Source organism: Lampetra planeri, chromosome 8 (assembly GCF_965212315.1).
Source record: "Lampetra planeri chromosome 8, kcLamPlan1.2.h2, whole genome shotgun sequence".
Taxonomy (NCBI): domain Eukaryota; kingdom Metazoa; phylum Chordata; class Hyperoartia; order Petromyzontiformes; family Petromyzontidae; genus Lampetra; species Lampetra planeri.
Genome location: NC_136114.1, coordinates 13,773,023 through 13,797,592, shown reverse-complemented (window position 1 = coordinate 13,797,592; position 24,570 = coordinate 13,773,023). Strand labels below are relative to the sequence as shown.

General features: G+C 51.1%; 1 protein-coding gene across 1 annotated transcript in view; it reads left to right on the top strand.

Annotated features, from left to right (window-relative positions):
* CREB3L1 (cAMP responsive element binding protein 3 like 1) overlaps positions 1-23,433 on the top strand; it is a 57,921-nt gene extending 34,488 nt beyond the window's left edge. The window contains 11 exon segments of the mRNA XM_078597116.1: positions 3,877-4,289; positions 4,868-4,952; positions 8,130-8,314; positions 9,312-9,461; positions 10,440-10,498; positions 13,629-13,697; positions 16,401-16,500; positions 19,057-19,134; positions 19,136-19,214; positions 21,082-21,328; positions 22,981-23,433. Of these exon segments, the coding sequence (XP_078453242.1) occupies positions 3,877-4,289; positions 4,868-4,952; positions 8,130-8,314; positions 9,312-9,461; positions 10,440-10,498; positions 13,629-13,697; positions 16,401-16,500; positions 19,057-19,134; positions 19,136-19,214; positions 21,082-21,328; positions 22,981-23,053 (1,538 nt within the window). The 3' untranslated portion in view covers positions 23,054-23,433.
* The last annotated feature ends 1,137 nt before the right edge of the window (positions 23,434-24,570 follow it).

The window sequence follows — 24,570 nt, the reverse complement described above, 5'->3', positions numbered from 1 at the left end:
CATTAGTGTCCAAATAGCAACCGCGCTTGGCTGGAATCCCGTCGCCAACGAGACCGGATTCCTCGCATTCCTGACCGGACTGCTGCTCTGCTTCTGTCGATTTCGTTCGCTTGAACGACGAGCCGTGGTGGGTGTCTCCTAGCCCGAGGAGGGGCCTCGTGCGAAAAGCGACAGCATTGCTGGGACGCTCGACCAGAACACGTGCTGAGGCTGACTGTCCCTCCGTCCATCAGCGCCCCCCCCCCCCCCTTTGAACAGCCACATCCACTCCATTAGCAGCACCGCCGACACAGCGAGCGGCCTCGCCACTCTCCGAACATATTGTTTGGCGATACTGCTTTGGCAGTGGTGTACAGGCGCAAATAAACAAAAGTAAACTCGACACTTTCGTCAATAAAACCGTGGCCTTAAAGGGAAACATATATATATAACAGGCGTACCTTATACTGGAGTTAGTAGCGCCTTACGCTAATATTCCCGACCACCAAGGCGGCCCTAGCGACGTTCATGCGTATATATGTCGAGTGAGAAATGAAGCCGTGTGCTAGAGACCTTTGGTTGGCATGAGGCCCAGAGCCTGGCGCACGCCAAACGGCGTGTCCAGGTGCGGCCTCCACTGAGCGAGCGCTTTCACGCGCCGCTCACGCCTCCTCGTTGCACGCGGCTCGCGCTCGCGCGCTCAGCCGCTCGCCCTCCACGCGGCGCCGAGAGACGCAAGCGCAGACAATGGGGCCTTTCACGCACAACCTGGGGGCAGCCAGGCTTCGAAAAAATAGTGTTTTTGACACTTTTTTTAATTATTAAAAATAAATTATTAAAAAAAATTACATTTTGACCGCGCCAGCGTGGGCTGCGCCGCTTCACGCGCCCCGGCCGCGCGCCGCCACCGCCCCCGCTCCTTGGGCCGGTGCCGTGGTCTTTAAGGAGAATGGTGGGTGACGTAAATAAACGTCGCTCACGTTTCGCGTTCGTGCACCCCCGGACGCTCGGCAGTTAAAGAGCAGGAAGGTTTTGGGGCGTTGGCCGCGTGGCTTTATTGAGTCGCTGCTCCGTGCGGAATGCGCCCGGTCTCGTCGGATCCCAGGAGGGGCCGAGCCTGGAGCCTGCATCGTGCACGACTGGCCGGGCCGTCGTAAGAAAACAAGTTTTGTTCTTTATTAAACAAGATTGTGGAGCTGCACTGCGTGGGCAGCAGAAGGCGGGTGCGGCAGAATCCATCGTTGCAGTGAATGTCTAAGCGCCCCGTCTCCACCGAGCCCTGCTGCTGACCAGCATGAGGCTACAGTCAAATCGTCCCCGTCCCCCCAACGACGTGTGCGGCGTGGCCGAGGCCTTCATCCCTGATCCAGCAGTGGATTGACCCGAAGGGCTGTTACGAGCGCGCGTATGTACCAGACTGCACGGGATGTCTCGCATTATATTGTTTATGGACGGCGAGAAAACGTGACGTGCGTCCGTGCCGCCGCTGCACACTTTGCTGCTGCAGCTGCGTGCGACGAGTGGCACAAAGGAGCGGCGTTGTCGCCGCGGAGGAAATGCTTCCCTCCCGGGGTGGTGGAGCTGTCTTCGTCGATGGAATGCGCTTTTTTTTTGCCTCTCGCCTAGGTGGGGAAATCGCCGGGAGCGCAAAGTGAGAATTTTGTGACAAGGCTGCAAAACCCCGACCTACCCTTGCAAACGCAGCTGTGTGTGGTGGGGGGCGGGCAACGGCGGGTTTGCCAACTCCTTTGAAAGCGAAAGGTTGGGGAAGTGAACCTCACGAGATGTTGCGAGATGTCGCGAGACAGACCTACCAGTGTTCGGAAACTGTCGCGAGGCCATCGATCAAGCACGATGCGAAGTACGTTGCTACGGGCTCCTTAATGCGCACCTGGAATCGTGTCGCCGGACACAATTTACCAGCTGTTAAACATCGTACACCAATACAGGATCCTTAATGCGCACCTGGAATCGCTCGTAAATCCGCACAATGCTGTCTGCGGTGAATAATAAACAAACAAAAAAGCCTCAACAAAATATACCGTGGCCTTAAAGGGAAAGAATATACGGTATATGTAAACATTTTAGGAAATGGTTCTTCTTCATAGCATGTCGCGAGAGTGGCCGGAGAGACGGGAGTGGATAACGAGAGCTAGAGGCTGCACTCGTTTAATGGGGCCTGATGAGAATTACGTTAAAAAAAAAGTTGTTTTCATGACCGGTTTTTAAATCGGCAGCAAACAGTAGTTATTGAGTTTACCGAAGACAAGCGCTTCATACGTCACAAAAAGTATCGCCAAATAGACGCGTTCATCCTGAAAGTCAAATCATAAAATATCGACGGTCGCTATATTCGTTGGGAGGCACTGACTAAAAGTTGTCGTGAGGGAAAACCAAAAACAATCGTTAAAGTCTTGCAACAAAAACCGCTAAGTTGGCACCAGCGGAGCAGCAGGGGTGGATGGTGGAGGGACAGAGGGCAGCAGGGCGGGGGGGGAAGGGCAGAGGAGTTGGGCAGCGACGGGTGGCCAAACAAAGTCGGCGGGAGAGGGGGTGGGGTGTCACGTGAGCGGTGGGTGACAGGATCTGAGCGAGGGACAGGATCTGAGCGACTGCATGCGTTTGGCACCGAGTACACAGACCCCCCTTTCATATCGGCACTGTGCCCTCCTCCTGTTTGCACGGGGACGCAGACACCACACAGGGATGGGTCAGCGGTTGTGTGAAGTCGAGCCACGGATCTACAAGGCATGTCAAAATTTAAATAACAATAATCATTTGTAATAATGTTATTATATTGTTCATAATAGAGGGTTTGTTTTTTTGGGTTAGATCGCGTAAATATAAATGTGTCGTTAAACCCGCCACCACCCGACGCAGCCAATGAGTCAGGTTTGTCATGTGAACAAACCATGCCAATTATATGCTGCTATTATTATAACTATAATTATAGGTGATATCGATAGTTTTAGTGTGCCCAATAGTTTGAGTGTCGCGAGCCTTGTCCCTCGTTCCGCTCGGGGGCGGGGGGGGGTAAACTCTCGATGAGCATCAATGGAGATGATGACTACGACGATGATGATGGTGTTTCTCCGGCGGCGGTGCTCATGCTGGAGCGTGGATCGCGCTTGTGGGATTGGCGACGGTTTGTGTGCGCCCTGTTCTCCGTCGCGCGGAACGACTTGACGCGCTACATCTGTGAACGCAAGTCTCGCGAAGGAAAGAGTTTCGCCTCAATGGACCCCCCCCCCCGCACGTCAAAAGACAACACGTATAAGGGGCGACGTTTCCGGCAATGGCCCGTCTTCATGGCACGCCGTATCGTATTGTTTAATCGCAGAAAAAACAAAACGAAAGACAGTGGAAATAAAAAAAGTTAAAAAAGGTTAAAAAAAGGTGGTGCAGGTGAGGTTGGAAACCCAAGAGGGTTTATATAGAAAGCCACAACAACAAAAAAAGAACTATGTATGTACAAAATTGATTGATCAATCAATTAAATAAAGCATACTAATTACAATTAAACATGTTAAACTCGGTGTTCAAAAAAACATGTTTGTTTTTGCGTGCGTATGTGTGTGAGAGTTAGGCTACATGGAGGAGACTGCTGCGTAGTTTTGCTCATCAGGTTAACCCGTAGTCTATGCTTGAAGTTATTGAAAGATGATGAGACATTGACATGTCAGAAAGGTGGATGAATAGAGAGAGCAGCTTTTGAACAAAATGCATTTCTATTGAGGCCCTCCGGTCAATGTGGTCTTGGTTATCATTTTGGTTGTGGTATTGGTTGAGGTAGTTGCCGGGGGGAGGAGGGGGGGGTGCGACTGGGATGCCCCGGGGTCTAACTTCTGACCGCGCGCTTGTTTGCTTGCTGTCACGCTGACGCCGTCGGCGGTGCAGACCTGGAGGACGGCGTGTGGGCCCTGGGAGCGGAGCACGCTCGCGCCGCCATCTTCAAGCCGGAGCCGCTGCTGCCGTCTGACAGCATCGAGTTCGACGCCCCCACCGCCACCGCCACCACCGCCGCCACCGCCGCCCTCCCGGACTTCACCGCCACCTCCGCCAGCACGCAGATGCTCGCCACGCCGGCGCTGCTCCCCCAAGCCGGGCAGTTCAACCAGAGCTGCAAGAATGTCGTCGGCGGCGGCAACAACAACAACAACAATGGCGGCGCGATGGCCGCCCAGCACATGAACGGCGGCGGCGGCGCGGTTCCTGGTGCCAGCGCGGGCTGCGGCGCTGGCCACGGCAACGGCGGCATCGGCAACAACGGCAACCGAATCGGATCGCCCATCCCCACCAACGTGACGCAGGTAGACGCGGGAGAGGCGATTCGACGGGGCACATGGTGCGAGCGAGTGGGCCCCTTGCTTGCCCTCGGTTGAGAAAAATAGCGGCTCGTTGTTTTTCGCGAGAGGAGCGCGGCGAATGTTCGTCCCGTTGGGGAAGGGGGGGGGGGGGCGGCTTCGTCCGCTGCAGCTTTGCTGTTAGAAATGTAGCGAATAGATTTGCTGTTTTATTTTGTTATTTTTTTATGTCGTGGAGTTGTGGAAAATGTCGATGAGTGTTGGAGGATGAGAGAAGTTTTGACCGATATCTCTTGCTCAACATTTTCGGTGCCCTTATCCTAAATGCTCCCCTGTGCCAGGCTCAAAGAAAATTATAAATTTTAATCCTAGCCGTGTTGATGACGGTATTAATTACCATGAAAGTGTTGTTGTTGATTATGATAATGCCAATGGTGAAGATGTTGGTTATATCTATAATGATGATGACGACAATGATGATGATGATGATGACAACGACATCAATGATGATATTGACGATCACGACAATGAAGATCGGCCGATGATGATGGTGGTGATGACAGAAGCATGTTGCATTGTTTCAGATCAAGCCGTGCCCACCCAAAGTGTTGCCAAAGATCAAGATTGAGCCAAATGACGTGGAGCAGTTCCTCAGCGCCAGTGCAGCAGGTGAGGGGCGCCACGGTGGTGAGATGTTAACTACCTCACCTGGTATGCAGGTCGTAGGTTTGACCCAGACTCTAATGCTTGTATATTAGGAGTTGTCTCGGGATCCTCCGGTTTTTCTCTCCACATTTCGAAATGTGCGCTTAGGGCATTTGGCTACTAGAAGTTTCCACGTGAAAAGCCACTTTGTTAAATTTCGATTTAAAGCTTTCGTGACTGCAGGGATTCATCTGCTTGGTTCTTTCGGTAAAGTCACGTAGAAGGGATATAATAAAATAAAAATATTTTATTATGTTTTATTGTTATTATTTTATTATTTCCCTTCTACGTGACTTTACCGAAAGAACCAAGAAGATGAGCCACTTTGTTATCATTTGTGGCCAGGTCACTTCTGAAAAAGAACTACATAGCTCAGTGGGGGCTTTGCTGGTAAAATATATTTAGTTTTTCAATTCTCTCCTGATGCCACACATCGAGAATGTTGTTTGGCATGAATTGCGGATGCTCTCACCTCTTGCCAGATGTCTGACTGGCGTTGAAGAGTAGACCAACATCCTCTATAGAGGGGGGGGGGTCTCTTGTTGGAGACCCTTTCACGAGCAGTGGCATGAGCACGCAATTGCAGGGCTGTACCTTTACATTTCATGTTGTTATTATTATGCATTTCCTAATTTTTATTCCCTTCCTATGAGTGATGCTGTAGCTATCGCCACTCAGCTCTCAGGCTCTGAGGAATCGACAATTAGCCAGAGTGGGCTCAGGGGGGACAAGTTAATCCACCTCATTATTCCCACTCGCGTGCGCATGCGCACACACGAGCACGCACACACACACACACACGCGCGTGTATAATCCATAGCAGGTAGAACAATGTTCCGTGTGATATGGCGAGGTGCTCTGATCCGAAGAGGAATGCTCGCGTGTGCACGTTCGCCAGCGTCGCTGGGTTCCGCTGCGCGCCCCCGGGGCTGTTTTGTGACGAGCGAGCGGCCCACGCACGTTTCCATAGAGACGCAGGCCCAATGCCTGGCTCGCTCATTCCGCCCGCGCGCTTCTAATTGAGCCGGGCTCCGGCTACAATGGCTTTTATCGCCTTTTTGCCGTCGCCACAGAGAAATTCTGTAATTCTCGAGGAGAAAAAAAACAAAGCAACCCCTAAATTTCTTGATTATGGTTAAGTGTGTGTGTGTGGTGTTTGTTTTGGACTTTGGCTTCCAAAATGGCTTTGTGACAAGAGGACAATAACGCGTGAGAGTGTGCGTGTGTTTTGGCGGCGGTTAATTTGTGCTAATGCAATTCGTGAGGAAAATATTGTCAACAAAGTGTTGTTTTTATTTTTTGCAACGTTAATCGAGCGGCGATGGCAGTGGCTACACAACCACCCACGCCAAAGACCGAAGCGTGACTGGCTGCGACGAGACAGAATTACTGCAGCTAGCTAGTCTGAATGAACACGCAGTCGAAGACGCATTACGAGAATTATTAAAGGCTGCCTCGCACCGAGGAAAAGCAATGGGGTGGGGGGGGGGGGAGAGAAATTGCCCGCCCCCTCGAACTGACATTTAATGAGGAAGGTCAAGCCAGATTTTTTAAAGATATTTTTTCATGAAAGTATTTTACCTGGAGAGCTCCCGCGAGAGTGTCCCTTCCCAGGGGGGGTGGGGGGGGGGCATTCGTTGACGAGATGGGGAGAGGAGTGACGAAATTAAATCGGCAAACTGAGACTTGGGTAAACTTCCACATGACGTCTTCGGCTGGCTCCGTGGTTTTTAACCTTTACAGCAGCCTGCGAACTCGGAAAGGGCATCTCGCACCTCCAGGGGGTGTGTGGCTGTGTGCACCCCAGGTCAAGAACCACTGGACTAGCCTGATACAGAAAAAAAAATACGGACTAATTGTAATTGGTTGTACCATAGCGTGGCATTAAAAAAAAAATTCCCCCATGTCTTACGATGACACTATGCTGTTCTTACAGCATCAACGCATGGACCTTCTCACTGGCAAAGTAAAGCGGATGTCGAGTGAAACGTGCCGCGTAGCGATCCATCGCGGTTGACGTGAGATGTGTCCGAGTGGCCACAGCAGTGCAGTTGAACATTTAAATCACGGACGCATCGCACGCACAGTGTCCAGTTCATTGGGGTGATGTTGCGTGCTAACCTGCTGTATGTGATGCGAGTGTTGGCGGGCAAATTGAATCCTCATCATTATAGACGCACGATGGAGTTGAAATAAAATCATTTGTCCTTAAAATGTGGGCACCATCTGAAAGGAATGTTTTTTATTTTACTGCTCTGCAGACTTCCTCCGTTGTGCTGCGCTGCCCTTTTGGGGTCGTGCCGCGCGTCCTTCAGGCGATTCGCTCCATCTCAATTATTTTCAGCTCCTGAAGAAGCTCCCAGCGCACGGAGCGAAACGTCGGGACACCCCTAGCTCTCCGTTGCGTTTTTGGGTTGCGCCACGTGTCGTTCGGCACGACGGGGAAAATCCTAAGGACATCGTGCCGAACAACCCGAAAATGCAGCTCAGAGCTGCGTGTTTTTTTTTAATTATAAAAATCTACTAAAGATGGTGTGCACGCGCGCCCACGTGTACACCCACCCACGTGTACACGCGCCCACGTGTACACGGGCCCACGTGTACACGCGCCCACGTGTACACGCGCCCACGTGTACACGGGCCCACGTGTACACGGGCCCACGTGTACACGCGCCCACGTGTACACGCGCCCACGTGTACACGCGCCCACGTGTACACGCGCCCACGTGTACACGCGCCCACGTGTACACGCGCCCACGTGTACACGCGCCCACGTGTACACGGGCCCACGTGTACACGCGCCCACGTGTACACCCGCCCACGTGTACACGCGCCCACGTGTACACGCGCCCACGTGTACACGCGCCCACGTGTACACGCGCCCACGTGTACACGCGCCCACGTGTACACGGGCCCACGTGTACACGCGCCAACGTGTACACCCGCTCACGTGTACACGCGCCCACGTGTACACCCGCCCACGTGTACACCCGCCCACGTGTACACGCGCCCACGTGTACACGCGCCCACGTGCGTCGGTGTAATCGCACACACGCGTGCCGCTCGTCAAAATTCCGTGCGTGTGCCTTCTTCTCACCCTCCCTCACCCCACACTCCGTGCCATCCCCCCCCCCCCAACAGCGCTGGACAGGGTTCACCTCCCGCCCACGCCCCCCAGCAGCCACGGCAGCGACAGCGAGGGCTCGCTGAGCCCCCGCTCGCTGCCCCCGTCCAGCCCCGTGCGGGGGGGACAGCCGGGACTGAAGGTGCCGGCACGGGGTCCCTCCTCGGCCCTCTCCAACACGACGCTGCTCACCGCTCCCCACGTTAGTGCCGCCGCGAACGCCGCCGATGATATCTGGGGGGAGGGGGGGGGGGCGCGGTGTAACCAGCGATCTGTTTTAGTCTGGGACGGGAGTTATTTTGGCGCCAGGCCGCATCCATCTCTCGGCTCATTCTGCCCTCGTAGGGAACACATTGGTCAATGGCGTTGTGTGGCCTCAAGAGAAAAAAAATATAATAGGTGACGTTTCAGGCAATGATCCTTCTTTATACCACGTACACAAATTAAATGTGCTGTGAAGAAAGGGCCATTACCCAAAACGTTAAGTGTGGCTACTCCTACCTCTTGCAAGACATCTGTCCAGCATGGAAGAGCAGGCCAAGTACCTAGTGAGCAGTTAATTACGTGTCCATCGGCCGATGGGTTTGGCCATATTTAGTCATCATTCCATGATCAATCCACTGCTGGACAAAGCCATCAGTTATTTGGTAGTTAAAGCCCTCCTTGTCATTATGCGCGTTTATTATCAGTCGCGTGGCGAAATTAAACTCGTTTTGGAAACTGCGACTTTACAAATCTTGTATATATAAGTTCGTTCGTTCATTCGTTCATTTTCTCAGTCTGCTTTTCCTGCAGCGGCCATAGATTTCAGTTGTGCAAGTATATTTTTTATATCCCGTTTAAAACCGGTACTGAAATAACAACGGAGAGTTTGGCATCGGCCATCGGTGGTGGCGAAACAGTCGAGGGAAGGAACTGAATCTACGGGGGGGGGGGGGGGGGGGATGACGAGAGGGGGGGAGGGTGATGGGGGGGGGGGTGACGGGGGGGCAGCAGAGTGGCGAGGGGGGGGTGAGCGGTGGGGGTCACTGGCAAAAAACTACAACAGCCTTGGAGGAGGCCCCCCCCCCCACTCAAACTTGGTCCGGCCTTGACAGAGTGGCACTGACACGTACCGTTGTACGTACGCACGTTGAACTCCCTCCCGCACCGTGTCACGTAGCCTGCCCCGCGCTAATCGGGGGTGCGACCGTTTGCAGAAGCTGCAGGGAGCGGCGGGTCCCCTGATGCTGACGGAGGAGGAGAAGAGGACCCTGATCACGGAGGGGTACCCCGTCCCCACCAAGCTGCCCCTCACCAAGGCCGAGGAGAAGGCCCTCAAGAAAATCAGACGGAAAATCAAAAACAAGGTTGCTCGCCCACGCACGCTGCCACCGCTCGCCGCTTGTTGCTAGTTGCTTGTTGCTCGCCACTTGTTGCTTGCCGCCGCTCCACCGCGGTGAAAGCGTTTGCTTTTGCGGAGGGCCGTGTGCCGCCGTCACTTTTCCAACTTTTACCGAATTAAAGAAATCGGCCCAAATTTTGTTTTGAAATAGCCTCATCCGCCTCCCTTACTTGGCAGACTAGGGCCCCATTCGCAGGAGGGTCCTGCCTTCGCCTTGCGCCACGCAGGGACAGCTGCCACCGAGGGTGGGGAGAAGGGGGGGGGGTCCCTTGGCTAAACTGCAGCAGGGAAGTACAGATTCTCTCACCCTTTTTGAAAGGGAGAAAGGCATGAAGTTGGTCACTGTGTATCTTGGCCGTTTTGTCACAGCCATGGGTCTTGAACTGTTTGTTTATATTTTTGCAGCGGCCATAGATTTCGATTATAAAATGAGTCATCGAGTCAATGTTCAACAATATAGCCTGTTGGACTGCTCTTAAGGCGCCTTGATTGATGCACCAGCTCCCCACTTTTTTTCGTTACATTTTGTGATGTTATTTATTTATGAACGTTGTGGTTCTATTTTTGTTTTGCCATCGCGTGCCAAGGTATGCACATTTGACTTTGCGCAATAATAATAAAAACAAATATCTCACCAGAGTTTGACCGATCCAGGTTTATATTTCTCATTCCCGCTTAGTGTTTCGGTTCGTTCAGCATGATCGTCCGACAGTCTCCCTCCGCGTGCTGGGAGCTTCTTCAGGACCTGTTTATATTCGGGTTCGGTGCCTGGAGAAGCCCCCAGCAGATGGAGCGAAACGTCAGAATGCCCGCTACCCTAAATGAACCCACGCGCGCAGTACATCCCAAACGTGCTCCGGAGAGCCGTACAGCGACGGCTGCGAAAACGAACGTTGACCGTCTTAATACCGCTTTATTTTTTTGTCATGTTTGCGCCCTTCAGATTTCAGCACAAGAAAGCCGAAGGAAAAAGAAAGAGTACGTGGAGTGTTTAGAGAAAAAGTGAGTTCGTCCATTCGTCACATTTTTCGGACAAGGCCGTTGCACTACAGTGACTGGAATCGACGTGGGGATGGCTTTGGAGAAAAAAAACACATTTTTATTTTCCTTGAGTCTTTCGGTGAAGGCACGTAGATAGGTTCAAAGAAAACAACAAAAAACTACGACGTTTTGATCGCAACACAAGCGGTGACTTTACTGAAAGAATATGAATTCCTGCAGTCACGAAAGCTTTACGTCAACATTTAAACAAATTTTATTTTATTTTCCCAGGTAAAGCCCACTGAGCTGCACAGCTCTTTTTCAGAGGCTACCTGGCCACACACGATAGCTCAACGAAGTGGCTTATAATCGTGTGGAAATGTATAACAGAACAGCCAAATAATCTAAACGTGTGATGTTAATTTTCAATGTTGAGGGAAAAACCAGAGGACCCGGAGAAAAATCTACGGCCTTCCCCATACCAGGGCGAGGGAGATACCATTTCTCCACTGAAGCACTTAATCAGATAAGATCAGAATATCTATAATGGAGGAATCCGTTGAGCTATGAAGCTCTTTTTCACAGATGTCCAGTAATTGTAGCATTTGATAGATCATGGTTTATGGTGATGATGACGACGATGATTTTAAACAAACCGCCAAAGCTTGTGAGTAATTGTGGGCGACCGTGTCCAGTTGAGGGGCCCCCACCAGCAGCTGGCCTCCGCCATGAGACATTCACCTCCCATCGTTGCCCCCTCCCTCGTCCCGGACCCACCCCCCGCACCCCAACCTCCCCAGCCCCCTCCCCTCTCGCTGTGACGCGCGCGCTATCTCTCTGCCGGCTCCGCTAATGGAAAAACAGATCCGGGCTCGCAGTGGAAAGAGCGCGCGTGCGCACGCGTGTGCCACGTTACCCTGAGCTTCTAAGCATATTTAAATACCGCGGCGGCGGCGGCAGCGAGATTGTGGGAAATGTGGCCCGGTCGGCAGATTTGGGAAACGCTAACTCGCAGGTCAGGTTTTGTGTACCCGAGGGCTTTTTCCCATAAGTGACCCAATGCTAATGTGGCGGCGTGTCTTTCCGAGAAGCACTCGCTTTGCCGTGGCCTGATCCCCCCCGCCACCCCCGTGTGTGATAATAATCCACTGCTGGATGAAGGCCTTCCCCACGCCGTGTAAGGTCACAGAGTTCGTTTGACCGTACCTTGCCACTCTGCTCGGTGTGGCTCAGGGGCTGGTCCAGGTATTGGACGGTTAGCCCATCGCCAGGAATCGCAATGGGGTCGCCAGGTTAGCGGGCGCTTTGCGATGACCCCCACAGCCCCACTGCTCCACGTTTGTGTATCGTACGATATTTTCATTGCTCGGGCCTCGCTTCGTCTCAAACGGGCTCTCTCACTCGTTGCAAATCAAAGTGTCTCCTGCGTCTGTAAGCGTCCCCTTCAAAATAAGTGAGATGGATAAAAGTTGTTTAGAAACATGTTTTTTGCCCTGTCTGCAAATTGTATCCCGATTCCATCGTGAAAATTGACCAGTTAGATAGAGCAAATTACTCACGTGAGTATATGGAAGTCCTTATTGCAGATAAGCCTTGCGCATAGCTTTGTGTGGAATTACTTGGAAGAATTTACACAAATTCTTAAAAGGTTCTTTCACTTATTCGGCAGGTCGGCCGTGAGCTTTGATCTCTTTGCTCTTTGCCTTCTTCCTGTTGTTCCAGCCGGCCTTGGCCACATTAAACACTCAACCAATGTTTACCGATGGATGTCGAAAACGATTGTTTGCGAGGTTGCAGTTGTGAGGGTTTTAAGCCAGGAGCTCACGGGTGGTGTTACGTCACTGTTGTTTGACAGACGCACTCACCCCTGGAGCCACCAGCAGGCCCTGCACGGGAAAATTAAATCTCTGGCTCGGTGATGGCACAACTCCTGAGTTTACTGCCTGCATTCGATGCGACAGACGCTGGCTAATCATACTCAAATCATCGTCTTGATTTGCTCGAGCGTTAAACAAGCACACTTGTATGAAATGTCAAAATGCGCTTTGTTACAATAATAACAATCTCACAGCCCTGTTGGCAATTCACCGCCGGATGGTGAAGTCCTCCCGATGCTGTGTTAGTCATGGAGGTTATGGAACCATACTTCACCACGCAGGTTGGGGAATAGGGGGTGGGACGTGAGGTTATGTAACCAGGTGGCGAGAAGTCAAGAGACCAGGATAGAGTCTCCCTTTGCAATTGGCCTGGGTCACCGAAATGACAATGGCAAAAAAAACTGAGCAATGACTTAAGGAAATCGGAAACCCCCCAAAAAGTTACGAATAAAAAACACTGCATCGCACGAGGAATCGAAAATATTGTTGACACAAGTCACCGTCAGAGCGAAGCTAAACGCTAAATTCGCCGCGGCGCAAAATCAGCTTGGGCAGCGGTTGAGATAATCGCCACTTACGTGAGCTATGGCCGGAAACCGAGCTCCGATGTTTGGGTTCATAGCGCAGCATTGCTGACCCCTGCGGCAGCGCTCCCCGCCATTCCTAAAGTGGGCGTGCTCGTGATGTTCACTGGTTTATAATCGGATCATCGGTACATTTGGTAGCGGCGCTGTCATCATTCTTCCAGCGCGAAGGAGGGCGCTGCTGCTACGTTACACCAACGCAGTCTGCAGGAGATTCACACCAGGGCGGTTATGTTGCTATCTTCGTCATCTTCCTCGTATGGATGTTGGTGCTGAGCAACAGCTGCAATTTTACACCGAAGCCGTTGAGCCGGATAATTGCGTGAGGAGTGGCGGAGTGGTGAATCGCCGTCACGATGCCTCCTCCTTCGTATTTGTGCATCGATCGTTGAGTCGCGATACGATCCTTGTCCTGTTCTGGGTGACCAGACTCCGCACACCGGAGAGTTGTTTTAATGTTCCAATTTCCCATTAAGTATCCGCAACTGTTGCCCGCCGCAATGGTCTGTGTGCGGATGCGGTTTGGGGGTTGTGGCCCGCCAGAGCCTTTGCTGAAGATCAGGGCCAGAGATCTTGTGCGTTTGGGGGTCTTTCACGAGGTCATTTTTTGTCGTGGCCTCGTGTTGCCGTATGCGGCAATTGGTAAATTTGCGGTGTCGTTTCTCGCCCCGCCTCGTTCCGTGCTTTTAGAGTGGAGAACTGTGCGTCGGAAAACAGCGAGCTGAGAAAAAAAGTGGAGACGCTTGAGACTGCAAACAGGTACGATCCGGTCGCTCGCGCCATTGGCGAAACCACTCGCCATGTGACACTCTCGTAGCTGGCAAAGCATTCTGCGAAAATGCAGGCGAGGTCAAGATGTAATTAATCTCCATTCTGTCTCTCCGCATATTAATTAAAAAAAAATGTGTGAGTCTATCGGCCTGTTGGCTTTCACATTTTCACACCCTCCCTCTTCCACAAAAAGAAAATCGAGCCTTTGTGTCACAAATACAGCAACGTATGCGTTTGTTTGTTTGTTTGCTTGAAACAAATGAAAACGGCCGTTCTGCTCGTATTTGTTATCACCCATAGTAACTCCCCACGGGCAGCAAGAGCAACGAGTTCGTGCCGAGGTCATTTAAAATGCGATTGTCCAATGAAGTCAGTCGAGTCTTCAAGTTAAATCTACGCCGCTACATCAGCCACGGCAATTCGATGCGAGCGTACGCTATCGCATTGACCCTCCGCACACGTCACTACTGTATTCAGGTTTTGTCCTCATTCGTTCATTTCTATCGATGAGATTAGAGTATATCCGGATTATTCGAGATTCATAGAAACAGAGGCGGTGGTGGGGCGGGAGGCGCTGTTCTGAGAAGGGCCCCCTCCCCGCGCTTGGTGAAGGAAATAATTGACACGTTTGTGTTGCTTATTTTTTTTGGGCCGCTTTTTCCCTTTTACGAGCAGTCCGTCGCGTTTTCACGACGCCTCTCCCCCGCTAACGGGGAGGCAAAAGCCTTTGCGGAACGAATACAGCAAACGATGAACAACGCATGAATACCACGATTAGTCCAATTTTTAAGCGGCACGCAATGGAGGCATGGAAACATCGTCTCCTGCGCCAAAGCAGAAATTCGGTTACCCCGGAGGTGGCAGATATTTCGCGACACCAGTCTGTATCTATGGCTCCGAGAGAGGGTTATGGGATCATGTACTTATTAACCAAGGTTATAGCATAATTCACTCTCTTATTGGCGATTGTATGACGCAATTCAAGCTTTGCCATGGCGGGTAGCAGCAGCGAGTAAAACCCTTGGCCTGGGGGCCCACGGAGTAACGAATGGAGGGGAGCGATCCGGTTTCTGTCTCGCAGCTGGGGGGGGGGGGGGGTTGCAGAAGGGGGGGTAGGGGGCGGTGGAGGGGGGCGTCAGGGCACAATGACCTCATGATGACTGGGTGTGGGAGAGTACACGCCCGTCCGCGGGCCCCATTACGGACACAATCCGCCTGTGTCTGGCGTTTCGCCGTAATGCCTTCCATATGTCCAGGGGTAGCAACGGGAATTGGAGGAGAGGCGGCGGTGGGGGAAATCCTCAGTGCGACGTAGTTTGGTATTTGACGAGGGTGTTTGAAGACGCGGAGTAAAAAAAAAACACCCGCGTTTAGTTGAGACGACGTGGCGCTAATGCAGCGTCAAGCCGGGCCAGAAAGTTAAATTAAAGCTTTGTGCCACCACATGGGAAGTCGAAGAGTACTCCGGTTATCCTGCAGACCGGTGGTTCTTCACCTGGGGTGCACGCACTCCCTGGGAGTGCGAGATGCCCTTCCTGGGGGTGCGAGACGTGGCCAGATTTGTTTAGAAGGTAAATAATCGGAAAAACAAACTAAGCACGGGCACGTAAGTTACAACTACTTTGTTGCATCAAACCCTTTGCATTTATTAACAGTATAAAAAAAACATAACGATTGAGAACCAAAGGGGTACGAGGCTGCAGTAGAGGTTAAGAACCGCTGCTGCAGACAGACTGGCTCCCTCCATGTGAACGTGGAATTTCCCGCCAGGAGCCATCGATCGGCAGGGCGGGGGGGATGGGACGAGTGTTGGCTGACGGGTACTTGGAGCGTCCAGAGGTTGCCATCGCGTCAAGACGCAACTTCGTCGTCGTAGTAGAAAGAAAACATCTCGTCAAGGCCCTGCCAGAATGCGAATTACAAAACCACCCCCTTGGCCTCTGCTGGGCTCTGAAGCCCCCCAGCTCATTTTCTCATGCGGGGGCGCCCCCGCGTGGCCACACGAGAGACGCGCACGCGGTGGGAGGGCGGCCTAAGTGGCACCGATGGTTTCTTCTGGCTGAAGTTGACGGAGGGGTTACGCGGTTTAGAAGGTGGAACGCTCTGGCCAATTAACCGTCGAGCCCTACTAGCCACTAACACTGTCTAGCCACTGACTGTTACATCCCTGATGGCCTCGAGCAATTACCTCCCACTGACCCCAACCACCATAACCAACTAGCCAAGCAGCCAATATGGTACGGGCCGTCCTAATAACCCTGACATTCTACTTAACCAGTGACAAATCCTACCACAAACTGTAACCAACAAGCTCCAAGTGCTACTGGTCCTCCTATTGACCCAACTAAGCTACCCTGGTCGCCAGCACTCTACAAGCCCTGCCTCGAACTCCAATCAACTGCGCAATTCGACACTAATAGCAGCCCTGCCGTTGACTCTCACCACCGGTACCAGCTCTGCCCAATCCATCTGGCCAACTATATCCACAAGTACTCGGTCACGGTTGGCTACGTGCGGTATGAAAGAAGTTCAACGTACAGTACGCACTGACTAACCCTTACCACCCTAACTCTGCCGGGGTGGGAGCCCCTTTGCACTTTTAGTTTGCTGTTCCGGGACGGCGGTGGCGGTGGCCGTGGCTTGACGCGTCTTCTCGTTCCGCCTCTACCCTCCCCCCCACCCCCCCCCCAGGTCGCTGCTGCAGCAGCTGCAGAGGCTCCAGACGCTCGTCGCGTCCAAGGTTCCGAGGCCCGGCAAGGTGGCGACGACCCAGACCAGCACGTGCCTCATGGTAGGCGACGCCGTTCCGCCCCGGCACAGGCAGCCACGGCCTTTACCGGACGATGTCGCGTACCGGATGGGGGGGGGGGGGGGGTGGAGCGGTGGTGCTGCGGTTAGCACACCGCGCTATGAGTCCGGCGACCCGAGTTCGATTCCCGCTCACGGCCACCAACGCCGGTGACGATTATCTGAACTTGGCTCCTGAGCCTCCCCTAGGTCCACTCAGCCTTAAATGAGTACCTGGTGTGTGAACATCGTCGCTACGGAGACAAAGGCGGCCGGGCGTGGTGCTGGCCAGCCCCCCTCTTCTTGGTTGCCGTGCGAGCCTTCATAGGTGCTCATTATAACAGCACTTGCCCCAAAGTCTGTTAAGGCTATACGGGGGCGCCTTGTCTTTGTCTGGGTAGGTGAAGTCGCGGACGTTGTGTGGGAGGAGCTGTCGCTGAGGGTATAGGAAAGAGAAGCAGCTTAGTTTAAAACGCGAACAAAAGCATCCCCAGTGCTGCAGTGTGACCTACTTATTACTCGGTGTGGGATTACTCGCAGCAGCAGGAGTAGCGACAGCAGGAACATCGCCCTCTGCTGCGACAAACTTGGCAAGACCGCCCCCTCGTGAAAAAAGAGTCTCTTGAGACTCAGCGAGGCTCGCCCTGAGTAAACAAGCGGCTCAACAAGAACAACAACAAGAACAAATAACAAGAACAACAACAAGAACAACAACAAGAACAACAACAAGAACAAATAACAAGAACAACAACAAGAACAACAACAAGAACAACAACAAGAACAACAACAAGAACAACAACAAGAACAACAACAAGAACAACAACAAGAACAACAACAAGAACAACAACAAGAACAAACAACAAGAACAACAACAAGAGCAACAACAAGAACAACAACAAGAACAACAACAAGAACAAATAACAAGAACAACAACAAGAACAACAACAAGAACAAACAACAAGAACAACAACAAGAACAACAACAAGAACAACAACAAGAACAACAACAAGAACAAACAACAAGAACAACAACAAGAACAACAACAAGAACAAACAACAAGAACAACAACAAGAGCAACAACAAGAACAACAACAAGAACAACAACAAGAACAACAACAAGAACAAACAACAAGAACAGCAACAAGAACAAACAACAAGAACAACAACAAGAACAAATAGCAAGAACAACAACAAGAACAACAACAAGAACAACAACAAGAACAAATAACAAGAACAACAACAAGAACAACAACAAGAACAACAACAAACAACAAGAACAACAACAAGAACAAACAACAAGAACAACAACAAGAACAAACAACAAGAACAACAACAAGAACAAACAACAAGAACAACAACAAGAACAACAACAAGAACAACAACAAGAACAACAACAAGAACAAACAACAAGAACAACAACAAGAACAAACAACAAGAACAACAACAAGAACAACAACAAGAACAACAACAAGAACAAACAACAAGAACAACAACAAGAACAACAACAAGAACAACAACAAGAACAACAACAAGAACAACAACAAGAACAAACAACAAGAACAACAACAAGAACAACAACAAGAACAAATAACAAGAACAACAACAAGAACAACAACAAGAACAACAACAAACAACAAGAACAACAACAAGAACAAACAACAAGAACAACAACAAGAACAAACAACAAGAACAACAACAAGAACAAACAACAAGAACAACAACAAGAACAACAACAAGAACAACAACAAGAACAACAACAAGAACAAACAACAAGAACAACAACAAGAACAAACAACAAGAACAACAACAAGAACAACAACAAGAACAAACAACAAGAACAACAACAAGAACAACAACAAGAACAACAACAAGAACAACAACAAGAACAAACAACAAGAACAACAACAAGAACAACAAAGCAGTCTGCGTGTCCGCAATGCGCGGAGGGACATTCGCCGAGATGGAAACATGCGTGTAGATTATTTTGCTGCTGGAAATTTCCACGTGAGACGCTACTTTGTTGGACTTTTATTTGTGGCCACGTCGCTCATGAAATATAAAGTGAATAGTTCGGTCGGCTTTAGCTGGCCAGATAAAAAAATTGTTCATCTTTTTTTTACTCGCCTTTTTTAAAGTGTTTTATTTGTCTATATTTTTTAAGTGATTTGGTTACCTTTCCTATACTTTGCACTCCCATCGTGTTTTTGTATCGTTTGTTGTTGTAAAGTTGTGACCTCTTCCGTTAATGGACATCGGTGGAAAGACAGTGATTCAGACGCTGTCTTTCCGACAGACCTGTTCTTCACCTGAGGACGGCTGCTTGCATTGTAGCCGAAACGTCGTGAGAATTATTTTATTATGTTTTATTTTTATTGTTTTATTATTCCCCTTCTACGTGACTTTACCGAAAGAAGCAAGAAGATGAATCCCTGCAGTCACGAAAGCTTTCAATCGAAATTTAAGAGCATTATAGCTCCTCGGATTCCTCCAGTATAAAATACTAATTCTGATGGTTCCTTGCCCCCCCCCCCACCCCTCACTCTCTGCCTCTCCACGACAGGTCGTGGCTTTGTGCTTCGCGTTGGTGCTGGGCGGCCTCACCCCCAGCTTGAGCCCCCTCACCCCCTCCTCGCTCGCCCCCCTCCTCGCTCGCCCCCTCGTCCGGCCACTCGGAGGAGGTGGCGCTGGCGGGCAAGGATGCGTACACGACCACGCGCAGTGAGTGCCGCCTCCTCTGCGTGTTTGACTCCTCCCCTCCCTCCCCCCCCTCCCCCACTCATTCACTCATTCATTCACACATTTACTCATACACTCACTAATTTTCTCACTCATTCACGCACTCATCCACTCACTCACTTATTGATTCGATCGTTCATTTACTCATTCACTCATTAATCTGCTCACTCATTTTCTCATTTATTTTCTCACTCATTCATTCAAAGACAAAGATCCCCCATACAGCCTTAGCAGACTGTAGGGGCAAGTGCTGTTAGCGAGCACCTATGAAGGCCAGAATGGTACACGAGGGGGGTGGGTGGCCAGCACCATGCCCGGCCGCCTTTGTCTCCCTAGTGCCGATGTTTATACATCGCACCAGGTACTCACTTTAGGCTGAGTCGACCTAGGGGAGGCGCAGGACCGGTTCAGATAATCGTCGCTGGTGTTGGCCCTGAGTGGGAATCGAACCTGGATCGTCAGGTTCGTAGCGCAGCGCGCTAACCACGACACTACCGCTCCCCACAACTATTTCATTCACCATGACATTCACTCACTCATTCAACTACACATTCGTCTATTCACTCACTCACTCATTCGTCCCCATTCATTCACTCATCTGCTAACTCACTTATTAATTCACTCGTTCATTCACTCATCCCCTCATGATTCTGCTCACTCATTCACTCATTCCATCATTGGCTCATTGGTTGACACTAGTTAAGCCCATAGAAATTGCCTGTCTCTCTGTTGCTTACTCAATAATTTGTTCACGTACATTCATTCATTCAGGGCCATTTGAGACTGTCTCTGGTAAACTCATTAGTGTGTCCTCTTTAAAGGACAAATTAATTCATTCGTTCGCTCATATATACTTTATTTAAGGCTAAGTTGAGAGCTTGTGGATTCCCGGTCTGTTTCATTCACCCATTCAATAATTCATTCCTTTTGCTCTCGTTTAGAATCGGCCAACAGCTCGGTGAAACCAACCCCACCTCGAGTTAATTCGTTGCTTGCTTTACTCGAATCCATTTGCGAGTCAAACGCAGCTGCCTGCGCAACTAATTCGCTCGCTCGTCCTGCTGCTAAAGCGTTGCATTCATTCATTCGCGCACATTTACCGTGAGCAGGTCTCTCGACAACTGAGTCAAACAAAGCAAATACAGTAAGCATCTGGTAAAAAAAAGTCAACATTAACATTCAACACACTGAAATAATAATACGAGAACATTGAGCCGTAATAACAACGGATCATTAACATTTAAATAGAGCTCAATATTTCAGCAAGATACATTTTAAATGAGATAATATTTCAGTGGGTGGAGCGGTGGCACAGTGGTGAGGCAGCATGTCCTTTTAACCTGGTGAAGCCGAGTTCAATTCTTGGCTCTGGCTCATGGCGAGTGATATCTGGACTGGTCCTGGTTCCCCGATCTCCCCCCCCCCACCTACCCTCCCCCCCCCCCCACACCAAACTGCGTTGACCAGTGTGGTGAAGTATGGTCGAGTGTAAGATTGCTTACATTCATCTTTACCAAGCTGCGAGTGGTATTTCCTATAACATTCTGAATAAACAAGGGACAATTGCTTTAAAACCTCCAACCGACCGGTGCATCGTTAAACACACAGCGAGCATCGCGGGTAGAAACCAGTTTCCAAATTCGGTCGCAACTCTTGGAACACCGCGCAGGAATTTAATCACCGATCGACAGCGCACGCTCACCCCCCGCTCACCCCCCACTCACCCCCCACTCATCCCCCACTCACTCCCCACTCACCCCCCCCCCCCGCACACAACCCCCCGCCCCCCCCCCCCCCCGACTCACCTGCCGCTCACCCACTGTGCCCGTGTGTGCCGGCGGCGGAGCAGTGCGTTCCCGGAGCCTCCTCTTCTACGAGGATGGGCCCTCGCTGGAGGACGCTTCCGTGGTGTGGCCGCATGAGCGGGAGGAGAGGCTGTACGACGGCGCCGCCGCCGCCACCGGGATGGCCGCCGCCCCGCCGGCGCCCAGGCCCTGGAGGCACGGGGCCGGCGAGCGGCACCCGGAGCCGGGGAGCGACGCCGTCCGCGACGGGGACGGCAACGGCACCTACAACAAAATCACCGTGCCCCACCGGTATGCGCGGACGCCACGGGCGTGGGTAGCGTGGGTGGCACGGGTGGGGGAGTGTGGGTGGAACGGGTGGAGGAGTGTGGGTGGCACGGGTGGGGTAGCGTGGGTAGCACGAGCCCAGAGGAATGAAATGGACTGCTCCCACCACCACCCCCTCCCCCCCATATCGCTGGGTTCCATCGCCCGTTCCCTTTCACCGTCCGTCTACAAGGCTGCAGGCGGAGACGCCCTGAGCAAACGTCAGTTGTCATTGGGGGAGAATGACATCTGAACTGGTCCTGTATCCCCCCCCACTTTCCCCTCTACACAAAACTCATACTCACTAGTGTGGTGAAGTATGGTCAAGCAACTCTCAGAGTAATAAAGGAATTAAAATAATGTTTAGTTTTGATGTAGCAATGTTAGTCATGAAAATCGAATCTCACAATCACTGAGGAGCCACAGACACAGCTGTAAGCCAGGCAGTCAGCTGGCGCTAACAATTTCACAAGCGCCGCAGTCCTCCGTACATGAGATGTTTCCGGCCAGTTAACGAGTGTTTTTACGCAACTGACACGTGACGGGGTGGGGAGGTCTCGATCCTGGAGCAGATTGACACGGCTGCAAATGATTTAAAAATTAGTATTCACGTGCCATAGCGGGGTACGAAGCAAGAGCACGCTCATGATTAATAGAATACTGGTGCCTGTTCTAATTGAACGTTTGCACCACGCTGCTGTTCCCTGGACAAGCCGTGCAGTGTGCGAGCTGGGGCTGAGAGTTGCCGACTTTTCGAGACCAAAATGTGCGTAAATTGGTTTGTGGCGACGTGCTTTGAAGTGGGTCCAGCGGAGAGTCTATTTATGCACGGGACCCGCGCACGAGGTCACGTGCGCACGTGACGGAGAGAGTCGGGTACGGCGCGAAAACAAACAAACCGTGCCAAGTGGTAACGAGAAATACGCAGGGACAAAATGCCGCAAGCGTGAATAATGGATAAAACTCAAAATTGGGATCATAATTGTTGTACTGTGCTCTACAGCTCTACACCCCTATGTCATGCCCCCCCCTCCGCCTTCACTAACTCGCACTGATCGGCATGGTGAAGTATGGGCAAACTAATTATGATTAGTATGATTATGTGGAGTGACAAAGGGCTGGACAAATAATAAAAATGATATATATTCGTTTGAGATTCAAAGCACGGTCACCGATGTTAAAGCACTTCATAATAGTTCATGGAATAATGTTATTAATTTGTGGAAAAACCCTGCAAAGATTTTTTGTTCATGACGTCAACTGTAACGTGTAAACACCGCGCAGAAATGTAACTTACAAATTCCAAAAATGCGATGAAATTAAACGGGGGTCACCTCCTGATAAAAAAAAAATTCGATCCAATTTCTACAGTGGCCAGAAAAGTATCCTCCTTGAGAAATCAAATAAACCTCCAACTCTGAATAACGCGTGAATAATAAAATGTGTGAGGCTTGTCAAACACGAATATGAACATCGGTCGCTGACGTCGCGTGGATTCATAGGCCCGTTACCCGGGCGCAATTCCACCCACCCATTCGGCCGTATGAAATATTCAAAAACGTGGCCGTGACATTTTTTGTGTGTGTGTTTTAAAGGCGCATTCTCTCCGCTCCTCTCTCCCTCCCTCCCCTCCTCAGGGAGGAGCTGAGGCCTGGCTCGAGCGTGACGGCCGAGCTGGCGCGCGACCCAACGGTGAACGCCACGGCGTGATGACGACGACGACGACGACAAACGCAAAACCCTCGACTAACCCGAACGCAAGATTAAAGAAGAAAAAACGGCTTGGAGAAATAAAATACTATTGTTGTGAACCATTGTACATATTTAAAAAAAAAACGTCTATTTCAACTTTATGAGCAGCCTTAATGTATTTTTTGGACAAATATTACAAAAAAAATAAAAATATATAAAACTATTATACAAAAAAAATATTAAATTTATATTAGCGTAGCGCTAGACGTGGCCTTAGGTTAGATCAAAACAGATGTAATATAAACTATTTTTTTCTAAGAGACTAGGCAACAAAACCCGTACACGTATAAAAAAGAAAAATCTGTAACAATAAATGTCGTCTAAATGCAGACCGTGAATCGCTGTGGGCTCGAGGCTCGTCTGTGTGCGGTCGTGAACGGCGACGACCCCTCTGTGTCGGCTTGTCGCGAGTCGTCCGATGGACGTTCGGCGCAAATCGAGGGAAACTTCAGAGACATTCCGCTCTTCAGCTTCGCCGCTGCTGCGCGCTGCGCTGCGTACGTCCGCTCCCTCGCTTGTCGTGTGCGCGTGTAGGGGAGTGGTGGTGCAGCGGTTAGCGCTACGCTGCGCTACGAACCCGGCGACCCGAGTTCGATTCCCGTTCACGGCCAACACCGGTGACGATTATTTGAACCGGTCCTGGGCCTCCCCTAGGCTGACTCAGCCTCAAATGAGTACCTGGTGCGTTGTGTAAAAACATCGCTACTGGGGAGACAAAGGCGGTCGGGCGTGGTGCTGGCCACCCACCCCCTCGTGTGCCGTGCTGGCCTTCATAGGTGCTCGCTAACAGCACTTGCCCCAACAGCCTGTTAAAGCGATATAGGCGATCTTTGTTTTGTTTGTGTGTGCGTACGTCCGTGTATGTGTGTGTGTGTATGCGTGCATTCTGCTTCGAAACCCCCAGTCGTGGTGCCCCCCCCTACCACCCCCGCCCCCCCGCGCGGCCCGTTTTCTTTCCGAATCGCACTGCCCCCCCCACCCACGACGCTGTCATCGCCGACAGGTTAAAGAGGCTGCTGCAGCCACCTCGCACTCGCCATCCACATGCCCCAGATCTACCACGAGCTTTGTTGACAAATGTGTGCCCAGTTAAGTTTTGTATTTTGTGCCTATTCAACCAGACAATAGCAGTGACCTTGGCCACAGTTTCCATCCAGACACTACCCCTGCCACTGACTCTAACCACACCAGGCAGCGACGACACTACCCCTGCCATTAACGCTAACCACACAAGACAACCATACCCTAGCCCTTTCTTTAACCAGACAGCCAGACTCTCGCCCTGCCGCTAACTATACGAATCAGACACTAACCCTAACCACACCATTCAATAAGACGCTATCCTTTCCCTGGTTCTAACCAAACCGGACGCAAACACGAGCACTTGCCCAGGTCTATCCCGAACATGTATTCCACCTCTGCCACTTTGCCCAGCCTCCGCCTCCTTCATCCACTTCACACGCCTTTCATGTTAG